Consider the following 22,538-nt stretch of genomic DNA (forward strand, 5'->3'; position numbering starts at 1 on the left):
TAATAGGAAAGCTTCGAGTTTCTCACCACTAGGTATGTTAGGTGTAGGATTCTTTTAGCTTCTTTACCAAGCGGAAGAAGTTCCCTTCTATTTCTGGTTTTTGGAGGTATTTCTCACTTAGAATGTTTATGTACAAGTCTTTAGCATGCTTTTATTGTGGGTGGGAATATGATTTTGCTCCTTTCTTTTAACTGGGATTTGACTTTGATCCTTTTTGTTACTCATATTTATATTGACTTAGTTTTTCTGTACTTCTAGAGAGGAGGCATGATTTGAGTCTTTCTAGTTTGAAGGCTCTACAGTACTATTTTTTTTTAGTGAATAACTGTTAAAATGTGGACTGTGCAAACAAGAGCTGTTTATTTTTCTAAGGTTATTTTTAAAATTTTATTTATGAGAGAGAGAGCAAGTGAGTGAGCGAGCACAAGCAGGGGGAGCGGCAGGCAGAGGGAGCAGACTCCCCATTGAGCAGGGAGCCTGATGGGGGATTCAATCCCAAGAACCTGGGATCATGACCTGAGCTGAAGGCAGATGCTTAACCAACTGAGCCACCCAGGCGTCCCAAGAGCTGCTTATTATTTTTTTATTAAAGATTTTATTTATTTATTTGACAGAGAGAGATACAGCGAGAGAAAACACAAGCAGAGGGAGTGGGAGAGGGATGCGGGGCTCGATCCCAGGACCCCAGGATCACGACCTGAGCAGAAGGCAGACGCTTAACGACTGAGCCACACAGGCGCCCCCCAAGGGCTGTTTAAATTTAGCACCAAATATGCTTAGAACTTTATGACCAATTGTTTCTTTCAGGAGTTACAGAGGAAGTTATTTAATAACCATTATATTGTTCCTAAAAGGAAAAGAAATACATCCTGGGTTTAACGGGACTAGTTTCACTCTTATTCCAAACACTTCATTTAATGTGGCACTCCCCACCCCATATCTGTATTTTGATTGTCCCACTCAACTGGGATTGTATAGAGTTCCTTTTCAGCGTGCAGCTTTGTCCTGGGTACTCTGCTGGTTAAGAATTTTCTTGAACCAACTGCCCTGGTCCCTTCAGACCCAAGCAGGCATCCTCTGCACAACAGTTTTGGCTGTTGTTCTCAAGCTGGTACGCTCAACTTCCAAGTGAGTACTTGTTTCAGAGTTCTGAGATCGATCAGATGCTCCATGGCTTCCTCTGAAACAGAAGGGGATACCATGCAGGTATTGTGGCTATTGGCAGTTTATTTCTACCCACCTTTTGTTTCAGGGCTCACAGGGATACCTAATTTTTTGGTAAAGTTGCCCAAGGTTTTTTTGTTTTTGTTTTCTAAAGTAAGCTCTCTGCTCAATGTGGGGCTTGACCTCACGACCCCAAGATCAAGAGTCACATGCTCCACTGACTGAGGCAGCCAGACGCCAACGTTTTTGTTTTTGAGTTGCCCAAGGTTTTGTTTTGTTATCATGACTGCTCTGTGTTCTTATGGGGAATATGAGAAATATTCATTAGTATTATTTCAGAATCTCTGCCAGGTTAAGTTTTGAATGTAGAAGCAGGTAAAAGTTATAGGGGGAACCATTTCTTCCAGTAACTGCTTTTCACCAAGTTGTTCTCTTTATCAATCTTTAGCACACAGTATATTAAGAACTTTGGCAAACTCCTTTCTCTCTCTGAGCCTCACAGCAGATCGTGGAGGCTGCCCAAGCTCTGATTGATGAATTGATCATCAGGGTAGTTTCCAAGCAAAGGGCCTACTCCTTTTGGACAATCATGCATTTTATTTACTTCAGGGTGATCTCTGTTTAATTAAACAGAAACCTGCACCATAAAACTGATGCCAAAAGGCCAGACTGCTGTTTTTAAGATAGGAAGGGGTATGATATACTTCTTCAGCTAGTTAAAAGTGATTAGTTGTGGTCAGTTTCACAGAATCTCTAGTTGTATTTGTTTCCTGGAAAAATTGTAAAATTTCCAAGGCTGTCCAGTCTGCCATTCAGAAGAGAGAAATCTTGGACAAGCTGTATCTTCTGAAATTCATTAAATTGTAATGAAATGGGAGTGTAAAATGGGAGTGACACCTACCTTACACATTGTTAAGCATGAATGAGATAGAATGACATGAATAGAAGAGCCTGGTAAACTGTAAAGTCAAATATAGAAGGTGCAGTAGCATACTTCTTTAGTACTGTTTGCCTTCCTCTATTTATACCATATCAAAAGTGTAGCACCTAGCAATATAAAGTACCTGATAACATAGGTAGCTGGCTGTCTTACTCACCTTCATATTCCTTGTACCTTACCTACATAGTTTAACTAATTAAACTATGTAGCCTGGCACATAGTAGGTATTCAGTAAACAATTAGAGAATAGAACCTTCAATTCTGGCAAAAATCAGATGGGCTTATTCATTATCAGAAGCTCTTCAGTACAGCTGAAACACTGCAATAGGCCTCAATTGCTCGTCTTTACAAGTATCTTTAAAAAGCATCTGACTTGCTTTTATCACAGAATTATGAGACCAAATAAGGCACTGTATATGAAAATCCTAACAAGGACCAGGCACCTACTGACTCCAGGCAGAATTCAGCTGTGGCTGGTGGAAGGTTATCTAGGTATTCCAGTTTAGAAAAGGATCTTCTAAGAAAAAAAAATTTTTTTTAAGGAAAGAAGCTTTTATTTTTTTAAAGATTTTATGAGAGTGAGAGAAAGAGAGAGCACGAGAGAGAGAGAGCATGAGCAAGGAGGAAAGACAGAAGGAGAGGGAGAAACAGGCTATCCACCAAGCAGGGAGCCTGATGCGGGCGGGGCTCAATCCCAGGACCCTGGGATCATGACCTGAGCTGAAGGCAGATGCTTAACCGACTGAGCCACCCAGGCACCCCAGAAAAAAAAAATTTTTATTATGTCATCAACTAGTTACTTTCTAAGCTCCTTAAAGAAATGGATAGCATCTTCTCCATCTTTGAATCCCTCATGTGCTTATTAGCAAAATGCAGTCTATCATAGCCCTCAGTAAGCATTTGTCAAACAAATGTTAGAGCAAAATACTGCCATACCAATCCATCAGCAAGCACTGCTGTTTACTTGCAAAATGTATCCTGATTCCAACTATTTCACCTTATCGCTGTTTTGTTACCATCTTAGCAGAAGCTGCCATTGTATTGCCCCCTACTTGAATAACTGCTATAGGTTCCCAACTGGTTTCCTGGCTTCTATTCATCTCTCCCAGGAGCAAAACAGTAATTTTTAAACACTAACCAACCAACAACAAACCATAAACTAGACCATGTCACTTCTGTGCCTAAAATCCTGCAGTGACTTTCCCACTGTATATTTTTGTAAATATTTATTTGAGAGAGAGGGAGCACCAGTAGGGGGAGGGACAGAGGGAGAGGCAGACTCCCTACTGAGCAGGGAGTTGGTCGACGACGATGAGGGGCTGGGGCTCGATCCCAGGACCCTGGGATCATGACTTGAGCCGAAGGCAGATGCTTAACTGACTGAGCCACCCAGGCTCCCCTCCCACTGTATTTAGAATCCACATTCTTTAAACTAAACCCAAAAGGCTCTGTATCAGGAGCAGCAAACTACAGCCTGCAGGCGTATCTGACTTGCCACATGTTTCTGTGAATATAATTTAATTGGAGCACAGGCAAGTAGGGCCTGTGGCTGTTTCTGTATCACAAGACAGAGCTGAGCAGTTGTGACAGAGACCCTATGGCTTGTGAAGCCTAAATACTATCTGGCCCTTTACAGAAAACACTTTTGTTGACCCCTGCTCTTTGTGATCTGACCCCCTACCTTCCTGGGTATTGGCTACCCCCTATCCCTGTCCCGGTCATTCACTATATCAAGTCTATTCCTGCACCTGCTCTTCTAATTCCCCAGCAATTATCTTTATTTATATTGACACTTAACTGCCTCCTTATCATTGAGGTCTCTGCTTAAATGTCAACTCCTCAGAGACCTGTCCTAATCAACCAATCTAAAGTGTCCCTTCAACCTCCTTAGTTACGTCTCTGCTATGAAACAATAACATGGTAAATGATGATTTGAAATCACTGACTGGTTTAGTTCTCACCCCACTCTAGAACATAAGCTCCATGAAACCTTATTTGCCTATCTCCATCTTCAAATTTTAATCAGCATAAACCCACCACCAAAAACAAAGGCCTGGTAGTTTTTGAGTGGGAAAGAAGAGGGCCAGTAAACAGCTGATGAATGAATGAGGCCAAGGTCAGGAACTCCAGTCCTGTTCAAATCAGTCTGTAACGTTTAGTTTCGCTGTTGCTGAACGGCCTTGATACAGACCTGACTTGAATCATGAAAGGCTAAAGGAAGATCAATACATATTCCTGGTCCATTATGCGCAAAACAACTCCACCAAGAGCATATGCCTCTTCAGGTAAGGGTAGCGGTAGGAAAACCAGGCAAGGCAAGGTCAGAGAATTGGACAAAGAAGTTCTCAACTTTATGATTATTATGGTTAAGAATTTTATTATCAAAATTATTACATCTCTTGTGAAAGTTCAAATGTTACAGCAAGGTGTAAACACTCCACTTGAGAAAGAAGTGATACTTCTTCCCTTCCAAGAGTTCCCCCCACCCCCCCGCCCCCACCCCCCCCAGAGGTCTGGTCTTGACAGCACCCTGCCCACACAGAGTGGCTGGGGTCTCTGCACGTGCCAGGCAGGGTGAGGGCCGCCTGCCCGCTGGCCTCTCCCCTTGGCTAAAGCCAAGGGGAGAATGCAAACCCCAGCCCAAATGGAGAGACATTTACATACGTTTTATATAATATACAAAGAAACCAGCATCCCAGGCAACATGATTTCCACTCCCAACGCTCTCCCAGACTGATGGGTTTGTGGGGGAAACAACAAAAAGAAAAGTATTCTGCTGAGGTTTCAGCATTAAAAAAAAAAAAAAAATCTCCCCTCATTTGAGCAAACACCTGATTTCAATTTTGAAAAAGTGAAATTTTGTAACAGTCACACACAAAGAGAGAAGACTGTGCATATGATAGTTGTAGGAGAGGGTAGAAAAGAAGGGGATGCAAGAGGCTGGGGAAAAAAAGAAGAAAACAAATTGGAAGGAAGGAGGGAGACTCACAGTATTATCTTGTCCAAAAGAAAAGAAGTAAGGTCCACTGCAGCACCAGGGATTACACCTGTCATATATTTGCTACCCCTACCATGGTTATAACTGAATACAAAATTAGATAAATAAAAACACGCCGGATATTACAGTAAACAAGTGAAAGAAATAAGCTGGCAACCGTATGGAATTTAAAAAGATTGTGTACCCCACCTGGGCTGGCTCCAGGGCTCCTCCAGGGGCGTACAACAGGCACAATGCACTGATGGGGAGAAGCCAGTCTGCTCGCGTCTCTCATCCAGAACAGTGTTAGGTGTGTGGGTGGCTTTTTAACTCTCTCACCTGGGCCACTCTCAAATAAGCATCCCCCAAAGAAATGTGGGACATGCCCACACACAATCACAGTCCTGTCGGTGCCACTCCACAAATGTATCTTTCCACTCTTACCCTGCAGTCACAAGTGCGTGCTCCCTAATCATGGAGGTGGTCCTATTCACGGGATCATCAACTCCTGATTAACCGGGAGTAGAAAAAATAAAATTCAAAGAATTCCCAAAACACTTGGGATCCTTGCTAATCAAATTTATTGCCAACAGCTGATAAGTAGCAAAGCAATTGGCCCATCTCACTTATTTCTCTTTTCTTTGCCTACTTCCTTTCTGGGTTACTGAGCTGTGAGACAGCTTGGGGGAGGGGAGAAGGGTGGGAACAGCTTGGGGCTCAGACAATCTACTACGATCATCTGCTCCTGAATCATCAAGAGTTGACCAGGAGCTCTTCTTCAGAGAGCCAGGCACCCCTCAGCCAGAGCACATTCCAAGTTTTGCCATCCCTGCCTATTTCTCAGTGATTTTAAGACAAAGGTAGGGAGTATTCTTGGTGGACACATCTCGGCCAGATACCTGCTTTGGGAATGGTTGTCACAGGGCAAACATTTCCATACCTACCTTCTTCTTAAGTGCATAAAAACCCTAATACTACTCAGATGGCTTGGGGCTCTGAGATTGGTTCTTTTCACTTTTTTTCCTCTGAAAAGAAAACTTCTTTTTTTGGGGGGGAGGGTGTGTGTGTGTGTGTGTGTGTGTGTGTGTGTGTAAAAAGATGTCCCCACTGCACAAGTGACTACAGGCTACAGGCAAGGACAGGAGACAGAGGCTTCAACACGACTCATTGCACTTAGAACCGTTACTAACCGGAACACCATTTGCTTGTCAACAATGTACCCTTAACAGCAGGGAGAAACTTCTTTATAGTCTCTGCTTCAGACAAGATTTACATCTTTCTCCAAGGCCAGAGCCAGTCGCGACCACAAGTCTCGTTTCTTGTCGACCAGACCCAGTCCTCTGGCACCTTGTACCCTCTTCCCCAGCAATATGCTCGGCCTAGGTTCCAGAGGCAGCTGGAAGGAAGCAGCTATGGGCTCATTCAGTTCTGTTTGCCCAAATCCAGAAGCCCTAGGAAAGTCCTGTCTGAGTCTTGACTCCTGACCCTTGCAGCGGCTGGAGTCGGTACTGGTGTACACCCCCACTCCCACGGTGTGGGTAGTGCTGTGAATTGGAAACCGCAGATACCCTGGAGGCCTGGTAGGCAGCGGACTGCCCAGCACTGGGCAGACTGATAGTCCGTAAGTCTGATGGCAATGACGACCTAGAGTTCTGAGGGAAGGAGGTGGAACTCAGAGTTCCTGTGCTGGACTGGGAGACCGAGTCTGAGGTCGGCGAGTCTGAGGGGCCCTGTGGGGTAGGGCTAGCAGCACTAGAAGGGCAGCTCCTCCTCGGAAGATTGCTGCCAGTGCTGTTTCCAGAATGTGGCTGGCTGCTATAATACCCTGGTGTCCCCGTAAATGGGGCCAACGAGTCTGTGGATACAGGGTGGGCGGGGCTGGAATAGGACGTAGAAGAGAGGGAAGATTCTGAAGAACCGTGAGAGGGGGGATTTCCAGGTCTCAGTGCAGTAGTTCGATAACTGTATCCTGGAGATTGGGTGGGATGTCCTCTAAAGGGGGAGGAACTCTGCTGAAGGAGGCTTTGTGATTCTGTCCGTGGACTATCACACTGCAGGAGCTAGAAAGAGTCGGGAGGAAAAGCATAAGGAGGTGAAAAAGTCCCTATTTAAGCCATTTAGGCTTGTGAATATTTAAAATACCCTACTTTTTCTTCTTCTTCTTCTTCTTCTTCTCCTCCTCCTTCTTCATCTTCTTCATCTTCTTAACCATTTGTTCTTTTTAGGATACCAAAGACAGTAAAATGGCTGTCTCTGATCCCTTTATTTATTTTTCTGGCATGATTTATTACCTGAAGGTGAGCAGATGATGACTTATTTCCAAGGCTGCTGAAACTATATGCAAAGGCGGCATCTCAACTGCAAAGGATGGCCAGGATCACAAAATATTTGGAACCCAGAATATACTCCTATGCCCAGAGATGAGCAATTTCTCGTCTCACCTGGTAGCTGTATCTGGAAGGGCTGTAAACGGCTGCTCCTTTAGAGAGTGCTGAGCTCAGTGTCTCTGGGCCTTCTCCATCTGCAGGGTCTGGAAGATAATACAAAATCAACTTGGCTTCCTAGAATAAGTGAGAAATAGCCGTTGTTCATTCAAATCACCAATGCTATCACCAACCCACGCTGCTTTCTTCCTGACAAATCAGGTGAGTGCAGCATGCCAGAGGGGCAAATGGAGTGGTTAATTATGGGCGATGTTTTAAATGCCTGTCTGATTCCTGTCTCATTCTCTTCATCCTTCATCAAAATGGATTTCCAGGCCTTTGCAGAGAAGAGTTACAGAAGGTATCTCTTGGGGAAAAAGGGAGAGAGAGGGAGAGAAGAGAAAGAGGGGGGACAGAGAGGCATGGAGAGAGAAAGGGAGAGAGGGAGGGAGGGACAGAGAGAGAAAGAAAGAGAACACTTAATGGATGCAAGATCTTAGGAATGCTATAGCCCAGAAGAGTGGAAGCAAGACTGACCTGGAACCTTCCCTCCAGTGGAGCCCAACTGCGTAAGAAACTGACTCACCTCAGTCCAGCATTTGGTGAGCACTTAGTATAGAGCCTGGCTCGTGTGTCCCTAAACCTGGCTGGCAGCAGAAGGCCATGGGCTCACCTGAGTCTTTTTCTGTGATGTTACTCTCCCACGTGGGAGAAGGCTCTCCTTTTTGGGCCACCCTCACACTGCTTCGGAGGACCTTGGGGATGCTCCCTCCTTCTCGGAGTCGTTCCACTGACGTGGGGACCATCCTGTAAAAGGAACAGGGTGCAAGTTTATGCCACAGGACTTCAGAGTCAAGAGTCTGGAACAAATGAAGCTCTGACAAAGGCTGTACAATGCATTCTCTTACAACATCCTCTTAGACATTATTTTCTTCAGGACCAATTTTAAACAAAGTATTTTCTCTTGCCTTAAACTATAGAAAAAAGGAATTTAAAGATGTCTGCATTTAACCCCTATTGTGAAATGCTAAATTTTTCTCTTCTGTGAAGTCATGGGCCTGGCACATAGTAGTAATTTAATAAATGCTCTATAGATTAATAAACATCACTCATTTGAGTCAGGTCTCTTCTTTCCCAGACTTCATTGCTTTAGTTCAAGATCTCTCATTTGATGCTCAATACTTGTAATTTATTATTTATTTACTTACAGTGTTACTTATCTACTTGTGGTTTCCCCTAAACCAGACAAGTCCTTTCAGAATATGTCTTATCTTTCTGTACATGCTAGCTGTGTGCAACTGAGACTTCTGTTGTAATTTAAGTGGAACCGATCTGAACTCCTGACTTACCTTTCATACGAAATGAAAAAATAGAAGAGGCAGTGTTAGTGCCCAGCAAATAAAAGAGCTCATCTGTGTCCCCAACTATATGGCGTCCAAAGTGCTGTTCTGCAGGTTCAGTGGCAATTCTTTGCTTCTGTAAAGCTGAGGGCATTGGGGGAGGGGTCGTGGCTGATACTATTAAATCAGCTGCACAGCATGGATGGCACTGTTGGCTGCCTTTCTCAGATAAGTGTTCCCATACATTTTAGGTAAAACTGGGAATGATTCTACATGTATACTTCCCTCTTGAATTTAATTATTTCAGCATCAAACATAAACTTACCACCTACTGCTGATATTCTCTTGAGGTCTGCAGTGAGATGAAGTGCCTCTGGAATCTGATGGGCTTACCGCCTCCATATGGGACACAGAGGAATGAGATGGGGAGAATTTTTTGTGAGGGGAAGATGGAGTTCGGATTGAGGATCCCTGCACACCATGGGCACCAGTGTCAGAAAGTGAGTTGCTGCTGCCTTGCCCAGCTCCTGCAGACTTGCTTTTGCTCTGTGCAGAGTCACCTCCCCCACCAGCCGAATTCTCCTTGGCTTCTTGTTTCCGTTTTCGGTACTCCAGCAGGGATACCTGGGAGGGAAACAAGAAGCAGAACTCTAGCTAGACATCGTCAGTGGATCACTAGCAATAGAGAAAGAAGACGGAACCCTCATAAACTGCTAGCCTGCCATGCAAACAAAGCAGGCACCAACACTAGCAACCCTTCCTTGAGATGTGAGAGATCTGAGCACAGCTACATACTGAAATCAGTCAGAAATTGGTAAGGAGAAGAAAATACGCTAGGAGATGACATTTTTGAAGAACAGCGTTCATCAGCAGACCTCAATCTTTTTTCTGCCTTCAGAAAACTGAGATCACAGTGACCCAGTAACAGAAGCGTGCTACCAGCTGTTTGCTACAACGGTAACACCTAGAAAAGGGAAAGGGGAGTTGGGAGCTGTGTAGTTTGAAAAGGCCTTCCAGGTGATCTAACAGCTCTTTCCCAATCCCTAAGAATCCCCAGAGTCAGTTGTTTAAAAAAAAAAAAAAAGAGAGAGAGAGAGAGACAGACAAGAAAAAAACAAAAGAAAAAGCCAACGCTTCAGGGCTCTTAGATGTGTTCAATTTTTCAAGATACATGCAGGGATTTATTACTGTTTCTGTCTTACACACAGGGACACTAGTGTAAAAAGAGAAAAGAATGATTTGCAGTTTATATTGCAGCAAGCTAGTCTAGGAAATGTACACTTGGAAACTTTTCCCCAGCTCTGCCTCATTCTCTCTTGACTGCCAAAATACAGCCCTCCTCCCTGGCCTACCCAGCGTACCTCCTCACTGCTGTCACGGCACACTGCCCACACTGGCTGTCAACCTGTTACAGTGTCTTAATTTTTCCTCCACTAAACTGTATGTTCTACCAGGGCAAAGACCAAATCTTTCTGGCTTTTCATCTTTAAAATCCAGCACAGCACCTGACCGACAGCAGGTGCTCAACAATTCTCAAATAACAGATCATGATTTCAATCACTGTTGTACATAATAAATGAAACCAGAAATCCAAAGACATTTTAATTTTTGCTCCTGATGGTCAATGCTGTTCATACACAGTCTTCTAAACCCACTGCTATCTTATTCCAAATTATCTGCCAGTGTTTCTGCCTTTTCTTCCCTCAGAGCTCTCATTTTTCTGTTCAAATGTAAAATATAACCAAAATGTAAAGCAGTACCATCTTGTGTATGCATTTTCCATACGCAGTCTTGGACAAGAATTCATAATAATAAATTCTGGTAATGTATTTCATTGAAATGCAAATATCAAAAGTCACTAGGCTACATTTCAACGAGACTACTACAGATATCCTGCAATTGTGTGAGACTGTCACACACATAGAACATTTAACATCTCTAGCCCTGCACAGTAAATGGAAGTTGCCGTGGCAACCCAAAATACTCCCATGCATTTTCAAATGCCCCTAGTTGAAACCCACTGACATAAAAAGCACATTTTGGGCTTTGTAATTTCTTGAACAGGCATTACTTACAAGTTAAGTCCCAACCTGTGGCCAGCAATCTATGGCCTGGCCCTGTTCCAACCATCTCTTTCCATACTCTCCCCTCCTGACTCTCCCCACCTTTCACCAGATACTACAGCAGCATTCAACTGTTTGCAACCACACTGCATCCCTGCTGCCCACTCAATGGGAGTGTCACACAGCTAAGAGTTCTGCTCTCTCTTCCGTAACATCCTTACCCTTGTTTGTTGGCAGACTGCTTCCTACTTACCATATGAGATCAGCTAAATCAGTGAGTGACCTGTCATCTCTCACTCCACCAGCTCTCAACTGGCTAGGAGCCTCTTGTTTGTTCTCAATGTACCCTCCACATATATGAGCAGGCCAGGTTGTGGCTAAGGTGTTCTTACTATATCTGAAGAACTCCTCTGGAGCATCCACTGCCACTGTAATTAATTACTTATTAATATAATTATCTGCTTACCTCAGTCTCACTTGCTTTAAGCTCCATTAGGGCAGAACTTAGGAAGCAATATATAGCACAACGGCAGTAAGAGCATGAAATCTGGAATCAGACCTGGGCACTTTCTTGGCTCTTCCATTTACTAGCTATGTGACCATGGGCAAGTCACTCAACTTGCCTTAGTTTCTTCATCTGCAAAATGGGAAATTACCCATCTTACAGGATTACTGTGAGGCTATAATGCTAAGAAAACACTTAACACATGGGAAGTGCTAAATAATACAAGTAATTAGCATTATTCTTTTTCATTGTTCTATCCTTTGATTGCATAGCATGTGTACAGCACATACATGGCAGGCATTTAAATTTGCTGAAAATTTGTAACATTCATCAAATCGTATTAAAACAGTCTTGTCTAAAAAAACAAAACAAAACAAAACAAAACAAAACAGTGGCACCTGGGTGGCTCAGCTGCTTAAGTGTCTGCCTTTGGCTCAGGTCATGATCCCAGAGTCCTAGGATTGAGCCCTGCGTCTGGCTCCCTCCTCAGTGGGGAGTCTGCTTCTCCCTCTCCCTCTGTCCCTCCCCTTGTGCATGCCCCCGCCCCCCGTCTCTCAAATAAATAAAATCTTTAAAACAAAACAGTCTTGGCTTTCACAGGACATGGCAGAGATCACGTCTTATGTCTCTGTTTTCCTCACACAGAAAATGGTGCTGAACACATGGTGGTTCACTCAATAAATATCTACTGACTTGCTTAGTTAATATTCTTCAAAAGGGCCTATATAAGGTAGAACACTTACCTTTTTCCTCTGCGGTGGGTTCTGGGGGGCAGATGGGACTCCTTCACAAGCCCTTTCACCACCAGGTGACATGGATCCACGGGAGAGGTCTTTCATAAAACCATGTTCATATCTGCTGGGAAACCCTTCTGCAGGGGAACAATATCCCCCGTCCAAATGTAAAGGCTTCCTATCCCCTACTAGGGGAGACCCTCGATATAATCCATCTGCTCGAGGCATAGCGTTCAATGGGGAGTAGGCGTACATTAAGTTAAACTCTGTCCGAAATGCCTGGTCCGAGTTCCTTGCAAGGGTCTGATGTCCATCTCCACTCCTGCTTGGAAAGCCAGTCTCAGAGGGGGGCCCGATAGAGGGATGAGGAGCCAGGTCAGAAGGACCTGAGTTGATCAGGGAAGGTCTGTCAGCACAGCTGTTAGTGTTGGAGTCAAGGTAGCCTACTTTTGTCAAGTCCAGGTCTTTCCGGTGACAAAGCTGAAAGAATAAAAATCAACAGAGACATGGAGGAGGAGGTGGGGGAAGGAAAAAGTCAAAGCGCAGAAAGGAAGGGAAATGAGAGGGGCACAGGTGAAAGGTAAGAGGGATGGGGTAAGAAGGATGGAAGTACAAGAAAGCCATTAACATCTGTAAAAGTCCCATGGAGCAATAGTATATACAGGCCAGATTACTATAGAATGCCGGCCTTTCACAAATTGCTTTAAAGTTTTCTGGATGAGAAGCCTGGGAAAATCAGAATTAAACAATTGGCTAAATGTGACTATTTTGCCTGCTTAGCCTTTCATCAGGTTTGCTGAGTCACCTTGTATGACATTAAGGGACTGGAAGTATAGTCAGGGATTTACCTGAGCCCCATGTATGCTACAGAGGTGAGACTGGTGTCTTAAGATAACTGGCTTCTGGTGTTATTCATTTGTATTTAATACTGATGGAAGGTGGGAGGAGGGAAAAAGGGAAAGAAAGTAGTAAGTAGAAAGTCAAGTATTTAAGTTACTGGTTTAGTAAAGGAGAATGGTATTAGTTAAAGACATCAACCAACCAGTTCTTTACTCACTTTCACTATTAAGTATGTGTGCTTCTCATAAAACTTTCTGGCCACTCAATTCTTTATCCTCTGATGTATGTCCACATACCTCAAGACCACTAATGCCCATCACTGCATTCGAAATGCTGAATTGTGTCAAAAATAAACCGTATCTACTCTTTGGTTATCGTTACCTCCCAACGCCAAGATTTTCCACCACTAGGTCAACTATTACTGACTCTCTAGAAAGAATGGTACCAAAAATCCAGATGTCACACTGTGATTTCCTTACAAGAGTAAAAAAACACCCAGAAAACCTCTAGTGCACTAGAATACCTTTTTCGTTTCACACTGATCTATAAAATACTGATTCAGAGTTTTATCAACTATCACTAAGTTTAGCACTAATTTTTACCTGGAAAGGGGTAGAGTTAACAGTTCATTTAATTTCTGAAAGGTTATGAGAGACTACAGCTTTCTCTTCAAGAGGAGAAAGGCTCCATGTGGATTCACAGAGTTAATCATTACTACATTTGTCCAAATCTTATAATAGTTAAGAAACTCTAGCACTAAAATCTGAATTTTACATCTCCACAGCAGTAGGGTGCCTGAGAAAAACACTCAATTGGACATCCTAAGAGATACCACTTGTATGCCACCACATCTCCACTACTACAGAAGGAAGGCCTGTGTCATAGAAGCCATGGGCTGACTTAATTTCCTTGTATACCCAGTAAGAAGCTACAAAGAAAACGGAGAAAGCAGAGAGGCAGGACCCTCCCTTTTCTAAACAAGCTGTTCAATCTATCAACCAAAGTCCCAAACATCCAGTTAAAACAGAGCTGTCAGATTAACCCTGAAACAAGATCTAAATCACTGCCTAACTTTTCCAGTATAAACTGATCCTTTCTCAGCCCAAGATAATAAATACCAAAAGAGCTCCTACCAACTTTTGGTTTCAGTTTTCCTTATTTAACAAACACACCTTAGTTGTTACTTTCTTTACCAAGGTTCCCACCACATCTTCAGCTTGCTTTAAACTTGACTTCCAGATTCTATTCTTTAAAAGAACTCTTCAGCCCCCCTCCCCCAAACAACAAACCCCACCACACACACACACACCCACACCCCTTCATTTTCCTCCATCTACATTGAAAGTTCTGAGTGATCCAGTCACACATGGGAAGATTCATTCAACTTACAGCGACTGACTGGTTGCTCTTCAGCCTACTGCCCATTCATTCGGACCCCCCAGCCCTCCCACACACTCATGCACACTCACTCTCAGCCTCCAAGTGTGATTGAGATGGTGTGATAACTACCTCGGGTGACAGGGACTCGGGCCTATTCGCAGGGGAACTCTCAGGGGAGGATATGTTCTAGAGGAGGGAAAAGCATCTTGTTATTCATCTATCCGAAGTCAAGAAGCAAAACAAAACAAACAAAATAAAATAAAAAGCAAGCATAGATGGTTAGCCACAACTTTTTGTGGTGGGGGCAGGGGGAGGGAAAAGAATGCACAGGGAAAATGTTTAACTGCAGAATTCATCTCAATGGACAGAATGACTGGTTAAAAATGCTTCCTGGTGTCCTTGAAAGCATTTAGGGATAAACTGTTTATAATGTTTCATGCTGTAAAGTAAACATCTTAAGCAGTTAACAAAAAATTTAGATTGGTGAAATTGTACACTATAATTTCATTTGAAATTCTGTTCTACATCTGACGACAGTTGAGCAGCCTATAGTATTTATTAATGATGGGTATCCTACCACTTATTCCTCCATAGGGGAATCTTTTTTTGTCCCACACTTCCTTCTGAAAGTCCTATTTCTCCATTCTCCTGAGTGGTTCAGGCTTGCCACCACTGTCCAGGCAAAGTGCTGAGCATGCTGGGGATGATGGGGCTAGGGAGATGGCCAGCTCCTCCTGAATAACAGTTACAGGAGACAGAATGAAATCTAGCTTATAGGCTAGATGGTTTACGGCATAATCTAACTGGATCTGAACATCCCTACCTACCAATGTTCTCTCAAATTAAAATCCCTTGTACTTTTGGGAATGGGGCGGGGTGGGGTGGGGTGGGGAGCAGAGGGGAACATTTCAAGTCCCTGCATCTTAAACAGGCTTCCCCTTAGAGCTTTCACCTGAGGCAGCACTCCCATAGCACTCAAACAGGATCTGGACCGTGAACTCTGATGGAAGATCTGAATGGTAAAAAGTGGATAGAAAGATGGCGGTGGTTGTGACAAGGATTCAGAGTACTAGGGGTAAGGGAAGGGAAGGGTTCCTAATGTTGGAGACTCTGGACAACTGTGAAATGAGGCTGTTAATTTTATTTGGTGGGCTGGGTAGTCTGTAGACACTGGGCCAGGAAGAGAAGGGAAGGGTTATTCTGGTGTCAAGGAGGGGTTAATTAAGCTTGCCCTCCCAAAGTTGCTATTTACTCCTTTTCCTTGATGCTTCCCCCTCCCTCATGATCTTGTCATGTCTCCTCAACTCCTTCCCTTAGCACTGGAGACATTTTTCACTGGGATGATTTTCATTTTTCCTTTAAAAAAGATTCTTCCCCAACCAAACTGATCTTTACCTGTGACACCTTTTTGGTATTTCTCTGTGTCATAGTCTTGGATGGAAATAAGGCTTCCTATACTAGAATATAGGAAAGAGCATGTCAGTTAAAATGGTGATAAAGGTGGTCAGGATGGTGAAGTTTGTTTTATTGACAAGAAAGGTTAAATTTCCTTAGTTAAATCACGAGACTGGAACAGTGAAAATAGAGGCATTAGACTTTTTGAAGGGATGAGCTATTTAATATAATATTTTCTTTTATTCCCAGTATTCTAACATTATGCTTAGACTATGCGCATCATTAAACTGATCTTTGATTTGTAAAATAAATAAATAAAATACCTTACCCTTGCACAATGTTTCAGTTATCCAAAATACTACCTGGGATTAGGAAATGGACTGAATGCTCAATTTAACTGTCCTGGAAGGTGATGTACCTTCTAATTTCTGTAATTTCACCTTTTTAATTATAATAAAACCTGCAATGATAAAGTATGAAATCCTATGCTTACAATTTGCTGCCCTCCAGGGTGAATATTCTCCTATGAAATTTTACTATTGAACTCTACTTGCTAACTGAAAAATCAAGGCAATTAGACCAAGTAAAGTTAGAAAGGCCTGAATCAGCTGCTTTACTGTATGGCTGACAAGAATGCCAAAGTGAATTTGGTAACTTCTCTATAAATCAAATGTAACCAGGAAGGTTCCCCCTGCTTCCCCACCATCCCCTTGCCAAAGAGGTTTGCTCCCAAAGTAATCAGTACAGTCTATTCAGGTATAGAACATAGCTGTTTCCTGCGTTCAAGGTTGCTAGCTACCTCCTTCTGAGTTAGCCACTCAAAAGTTCTGGTATTTTTAATCCCTATGCTTTCGTAAGGGCTGAATAGGTAGGAAGGCATTGGCTAAAGCATTCACCTTTATCAAAGAACACATCTGGAGAAGTTACAAGATAAGGGCAGAGCTAAGTGTTTAGTGATCAGAATAAGTTTCTTTTAAGAAAGAAGAGACTGTTTAATGATTTGCAAATCAAAGCAACATGCAATAGACTGATTTTTTTTTTTATACACAAGGATTCTATTCAGTAAACCTGCTATTATCCACATGTGAACACGAGAATGTGATTCAGAATTAACTGTTCTAACAGCTAAGATAATACATTCTAACTTAATCCAGAGAGTGAATGTAATAAATATGTCTCTTACAATACATGTTGTTAGCCTCTAACGTTTCATTCCTAACACATTTTAACAAGAAGGGAAAGTAACCTGGAGTAGGAAAAAAACCCTCATTTGCCACAAACCATACCCCAAAGCTTTCTAAATCTCTGTTCACTGAGGCCACAAGAATACAAAACAACAGAGAAAGATAACTCATTTAAAGGCCTAGAAAGAAAATCAATCAGTATAATCTGAGCTCTCAGGCTGGTATCATTAGTGGTTACTGGGCAGCTAGAGACCTATTTTAACCAAGGTATGCAGTAAAGACAAAGATGGAGATGTAGCATGCTTTCTATAGTTATGGAGACTGATGGATTGCATGCAAAAACAGATGAGTGTCATCCATGGTAGAACTATTCCTTTTTGGGGAAGTATGGGGACTTTTGGGGAAGATGAGAGGCTACCAGGTAACAGGTCACACCGACGCTGAGGTTTCCCATTCTCTTGCTGAGACTGGCAGGAACATGGTCAATAAATATTTGGAATGATATTATACTTGAAATGAGGAGGGGCAAATGATAATTTTCATATTCAGCACTCCCAACAAGCAAGCCCAAATCACCTCAAACTGCAGAGGAGTATTGCAGCGACTAGCAGTAGTAAGAGACGTGACTGGTGAGAACATGAGGCTGTATCCATTTCGACACTCCTCTTCTGAGTGAGATGGGCCAGGTGTGGTCAGGGAGGGGCTCTTTGAGCCTGGATTGGGAGGGGGTGGTGTGACTGGAGAAAGAGGCCGCAGTAACTTGGTGACATTCTGTTCCATCAGATAGCGAGACTTCCATTTCTTTAATGGGCTCAACAAGTCTGTGAAATACAAAGCTTGGATGAGAGATTGAAATCACAGTTTAAAGGGAGGCTCTGTAGTAAAGCCATTAATCTCTAGCCCACAATGGCTCTTAATTCCTCTTCTGCCTCATCCCATTGTTATCTCCCGCAATCAAACCAAAAGGCCAAAGAATTCTTTGTCGCACTTAAGTAATTCTCAAAATTCTCTATTGCCCAGAGAATCACCAGATGAATCTGACACTGCTAATGACTGATCTCTGGAACGAATTTAATCTCGTCCAGGGGAAAATATAAACTTCTTTTATTTTTCACATTGAATTTCTAAAAATCTCAGTTCTGTGTCACTTTGTTAAAATCACCCTCTACTAAGTAATTTCCATATCACCAGCTCAAGTTTCTAGAATGTTAACTCCATACTCCTTTTATCTTCTTTTATATATTTCTACCATTTTTTGGCAGCTCTTTCTATAATGTTCTGCTTTAGTAGGAAAGAGTTACACATGATTACCTGACCTATATATCTGGCCCCTAGTTTTAGAGTGCTTCAAAGTAGGAAATGATTTTTACAAAAATTTCTCCCAACCATTTTCAAAAATGAGGCTGGTACTCTTTTTCTGATTGGAATATCCTACACTTCTTACACTTCTTGGGTCCACTTATAAAGGAAATTACTACCCTATATATTTTATTTTATTTATTTATTTATTTATTTATTTAAAGATTTTATTTATTTGAGAGACTTGATCCAGGGACTCCAGGATCATGACCTGAGCCGAAGGCAGTCGCTCAACCAACTGAGCCACCCAGGCGCCCCTACCCTATATATTTTAATGACCACTCGGGTCAAAGCACCTATCTCACTTTCTCAGAGGAAAAATCTACTTTTATTCATTTACAGTTAAAAGAGATTTATTTACTTAATACCTACTATATGGAAACCACTGAATTAGGTATGTAAGGGGAGAAGGTCACCATATATTCTATTTAAGGGGATTTACAAATTTGTGAGGATGAGAAAACGTATGTAAAACATGTTTAATATAAGTTTAAGAATCTCAACAGAGGTGATCATACTGCTATGTGTTCATAAAAAAATAATTATGCTTTGCAACTCTTAATCTCAGAGTCCTGAGTTCGAGCCCTACACTGGCTGTAGAGATTACTTAAAAATAAAATCTTAAAAAAAGTAATTATGCTTTTAAGTGCTTATTATATACCAGGCACTATTCTATGTTCTTTATGTGAATTATGAGATTTAATATGAACAACTCTATAAATCCATTTTAAAGATGAGGAATTTGATGCGCAGAGATAAAGACTAGGTAATTTAGTTTCACTTACATTCTATTTTTTTTTAAGATTTTATTTATTTGAGAGAGACAAAGACAGTGACAGAGATAGTGACAGAGAGCACAAGCAGGAAGGAGAGGGAGAAGCAGGCTCCCCGCTGAGCAGGGAGCCCAACTCGGCCCTGGATCTCAGGACCCCAGGATCATGACCTGAGTGGAAGGCAGACGCTTAACCGACTGAGCCACCCAGATACCCCTCATTTACATTCTCAATCATTATGTTAAAATATATCAGATTGGATAAGAAAGCAAGACCCATCAAGGGGCGCCTGGGTGGCTCAGTTGGTTGGGCGTCTGCTCAGGTCCTGATCCCAGGGTCCTGTGATCGAGTCCTGCATCGGGCTCCTTGCTCAGCGGGGAGCTTGCTTCTCCCTCTGCCTTCAGGTCCCATTGCTTGTGCTCTCTTTCTCTGACAAATAAATAAAATCTTAAAAAAAAAATATACTGGCCTATTTTCCCTTTATCTCCATATTTAACTCAAAACATACTTCAGTAGAAGGTAGTAATTATCTACCTTTTCCCATGTCAAACAGTACATTCTTCCAAAATCTTTTATAATTATAGAATTATAATTTCTCCACTGATCTGAAATATGACATTTATCCTATTAGAGTCTTACACAAACTGGGTTTAGTTTTGTACACCTGCTGTCTAAATGGCATTAATATTGATATCCGTTTTAGTAAAACTTTTGGGTAATTCCACTTAATTCTACTCTAGCTGTCCAAAATATTTTGGCTATTCTAGCATACTTGTTCCTGTCAGTGAACTGTTGAAATCATTCACCATGCTGACAGTACTCTCCCCGACCAAACAAAGTCAGAATTTTGATTGGTATCATATTAAATTCATGAGTAACTGAGGAAGAATTCTCACTCAGCACCACGGCACAATCTTTCAGCTACTCATGCCTTCATTTATCCCTCTTCATATAGATCTGTCACATTTCTTTCTTTTGTTCTTTTTTTTTTTAAAAGATTTTATTTATTTACTTGACAGAGGAAGAGAGCACAAGCAGGGGGAGTGGGAGAGGGAGAAGCAGACTCCCCACTGAGCAAGGAGCCTGACGCGGAACTCGATCCCAGGACCGTGGGATCATGACCCGAGCTGAAGGCAGATGCCTAACCAACTGAGCCACCCAGGCGCCCTCTTTCTTTTCTTTTTTCTTCCTTCCTTTCTCTCTCTCTCTCTCATTTATTTATGAGAGAGTGAGAGAAGGAGTGAGCAAGAGCAGGGGAGGGGCAGAGGGACAAGCAGACTCCCTGCTAAGCAGGGAGCCAGACTTGGGGCTCCATCCCAAGACCCTGAGATCATGTCCCGTGCCGAAGGCAGATGCTTAACCAACTAAGCCAACTCAGGTACCCCGATTCATCACATTTCTAATTAGGGGTACTCCCCCATGTTCTCTAGATTTTGTTACCCGTATTTCTCCTCCCTCTGTGTTATCATCTGCATGTTTGTTTTTTGTTTAAGATTTACTTATTTATTTGAGAGAGAGAGAGAATCCTCAAGCAGACTCCCCGCTGAGCGCAGAGCCCAAATGAGGGCTTGATTCCATGAGGGCTTGATTCCAGGACCCTGAGATCATGACCTGAGCTGAAATCAAGAGCTGGCTGCTTAACCAACTGAGCTATCCAGGTGCCCCTCTACATGTTATTTTTTAACATGTAAGAAAATAATTCTAGACACTGTTAAATAATGTAAGAGTGGGATAATCTGATAACCCATTTTAAAAATTTATTATTTTTTATTGAAGTATAATTTAGTATATAGTATTAGTTTTGGTGTACTTGATAATGCATTTTAAGGTTTAATGTAAATAGTTTTCACCATTAAGCATAACTGGCAACTATTTTGCAGAAAGATGTAAAAAAAAAAATCATAGGTAGGGTGCCTGGGAGGCTCAGTCAGTTAAGCGTCCAACTTTTGGTTTCTACTCAGGTCATCAGATCGAGCCCTATCCACACTCAGCACACAGAGTCTGCTTGAGGTTCTCTCTCTCCCTCTCCCTCTGCTCCTCCCCCTGCTCGCTCTCTCTCTCTAAATAAAATCTTAAAAAAAAAAGGTCATAGGTATTTTACTAGATTTTTTTTAAAAGATTTTATTTATTTATTCATGAGAGACAGAGAGAGAGAGAGAGAGAGGCAGAGGCAGAGGGAGAAGCAGACTCCCCGCTGAGCAGGGAGTCCAATGAGGGACTCGATCCCAGGACCCCGGGATCACGACCTGAGCTGAAGGCAGACACTTAACGACTGAGCCACTCAGTACAGTAAATATGAATTTAATGATAAATCTAGTAAAATAAGGGTGCCTATTACTCCCCTTCCTCCATTTGGCCTGCTAATAAATTAATTATATGAATAATTTTTCAAATACTAAACCATCCTTATATTTGTAGTAGAAATTTCATTTGCTCATAATATACTTTTGATATTCTTACAGACTCAAGATTCAGATCACTGAAATCTAATTCAAAAGTAGTAAGATGCTGTTTTTTGGGGGGGTTAGTTTGATAAAATGAATAAAGGGTGAAAAATTTAATAATACTATATAGTATATGCTATGTGCATATACTGTATGTATAGTATGTATATGCATATAGTATGCTATGTACACCCCAAAGTATGTGCACATAGCAAATAAACAAATTTTACCACTCCTTTACTGCTTGAAATCCTGCTTTTTATTCTATATATTTTTGCAGTTATTAATAATTCTATAACTTGTACTTTGTACAAAACTTTTTAGTCTAACAACTACTAGGTTAAGTAGTATTTTTTTTAAGTTTATTTAAGTCATCTCTAACCCCAAAGTGGGGGCTGGAACCCATGACTCTGAGATCGAGAGTCACATGCTCTACTGACTGAGGCAGCCAAGCAACCCAGAGTATTAGCTTTTTTAATGCATTATGTTAAACCTTACCAAATTGCTAGTGGTAGGGATATTACTCTGTCATTTTTATTGCAAATCCTTTCTCTCAACAGACTTCTCTATTAACTCAGAGACAATACAGACACAGAAACTTTATTCAAGTTTGACTTAAAAAAAAAATATTTGAGTGTGTCTAGAACTTGCTTTGGCAAAGATCTAATTCTTTTCAATCCCCCAAGTAAGTAAAAATTCCAGAATAATTTAGCAAATATTTCATTTACTTAAGACCTGTTTCTGGCTATTCTATCCCATACATACACATACGCTCAGGCACCAGTACTGTCCTAATTTAATTACTAGCTTCCAGCTTCATATGAGAAATGAGTTTTGGGTTTTGAGAGAGAGAAAGTGAGTGAGCAAGAATCTTAAGCAGGCTCCAAGCCCAGCACAGAGCCCTAGGTGGGGCTTGATCTCACTACCCTGAGACCATGATGTGAGCCAAAATGAAGAGACGGGTGCTTAACCAAATGAGCCACCCAGATGCCCCTAGAAACTAGTTTTGTACCTCTA

The 22,538-nt window shown here is 42.0% G+C and overlaps 1 protein-coding gene across 18 annotated transcripts in view; it reads right to left on the bottom strand.

The window, feature by feature from the left end:
• Positions 1–574: 574 nt before the first annotated feature.
• Positions 575–22,538, bottom strand: part of SETD5 (SET domain containing 5) — an 84,993-nt gene continuing 63,029 nt past the window's right edge. For 8 of the 18 annotated variants that reach the window (XM_078075554.1, XM_078075571.1, XM_078075552.1 and 5 more), the window contains 8 exons: positions 17,522–17,766; positions 15,319–15,378; positions 14,496–14,552; positions 12,156–12,626; positions 9,170–9,468; positions 8,178–8,311; positions 7,523–7,611; positions 6,138–7,141 (listed from right to left, as the gene is read on the bottom strand). In XM_078075554.1, the coding sequence (XP_077931680.1) occupies positions 6,533–7,141; positions 7,523–7,611; positions 8,178–8,311; positions 9,170–9,468; positions 12,156–12,626; positions 14,496–14,552; positions 15,319–15,378; positions 17,522–17,766 (1,964 nt within the window). In that variant the 3' untranslated portion in view covers positions 6,138–6,532. Of the gene's footprint in view, positions 1,181–6,137; positions 7,142–7,522; positions 7,612–8,177; positions 8,312–9,169; positions 9,469–12,155; positions 12,627–14,495; positions 14,553–15,318; positions 15,379–17,521; positions 17,767–22,538 lie in introns of those variants that run through there. The other 10 variants (XM_036079777.2, XM_078075584.1, XM_036079779.2 and 7 more) reach the window with 3 other exon arrangements.

The sequence above is a fragment of the Halichoerus grypus genome, chromosome 1, assembly GCF_964656455.1.
Source record: "Halichoerus grypus chromosome 1, mHalGry1.hap1.1, whole genome shotgun sequence".
Lineage (NCBI taxonomy): Eukaryota > Metazoa > Chordata > Mammalia > Carnivora > Phocidae > Halichoerus > Halichoerus grypus.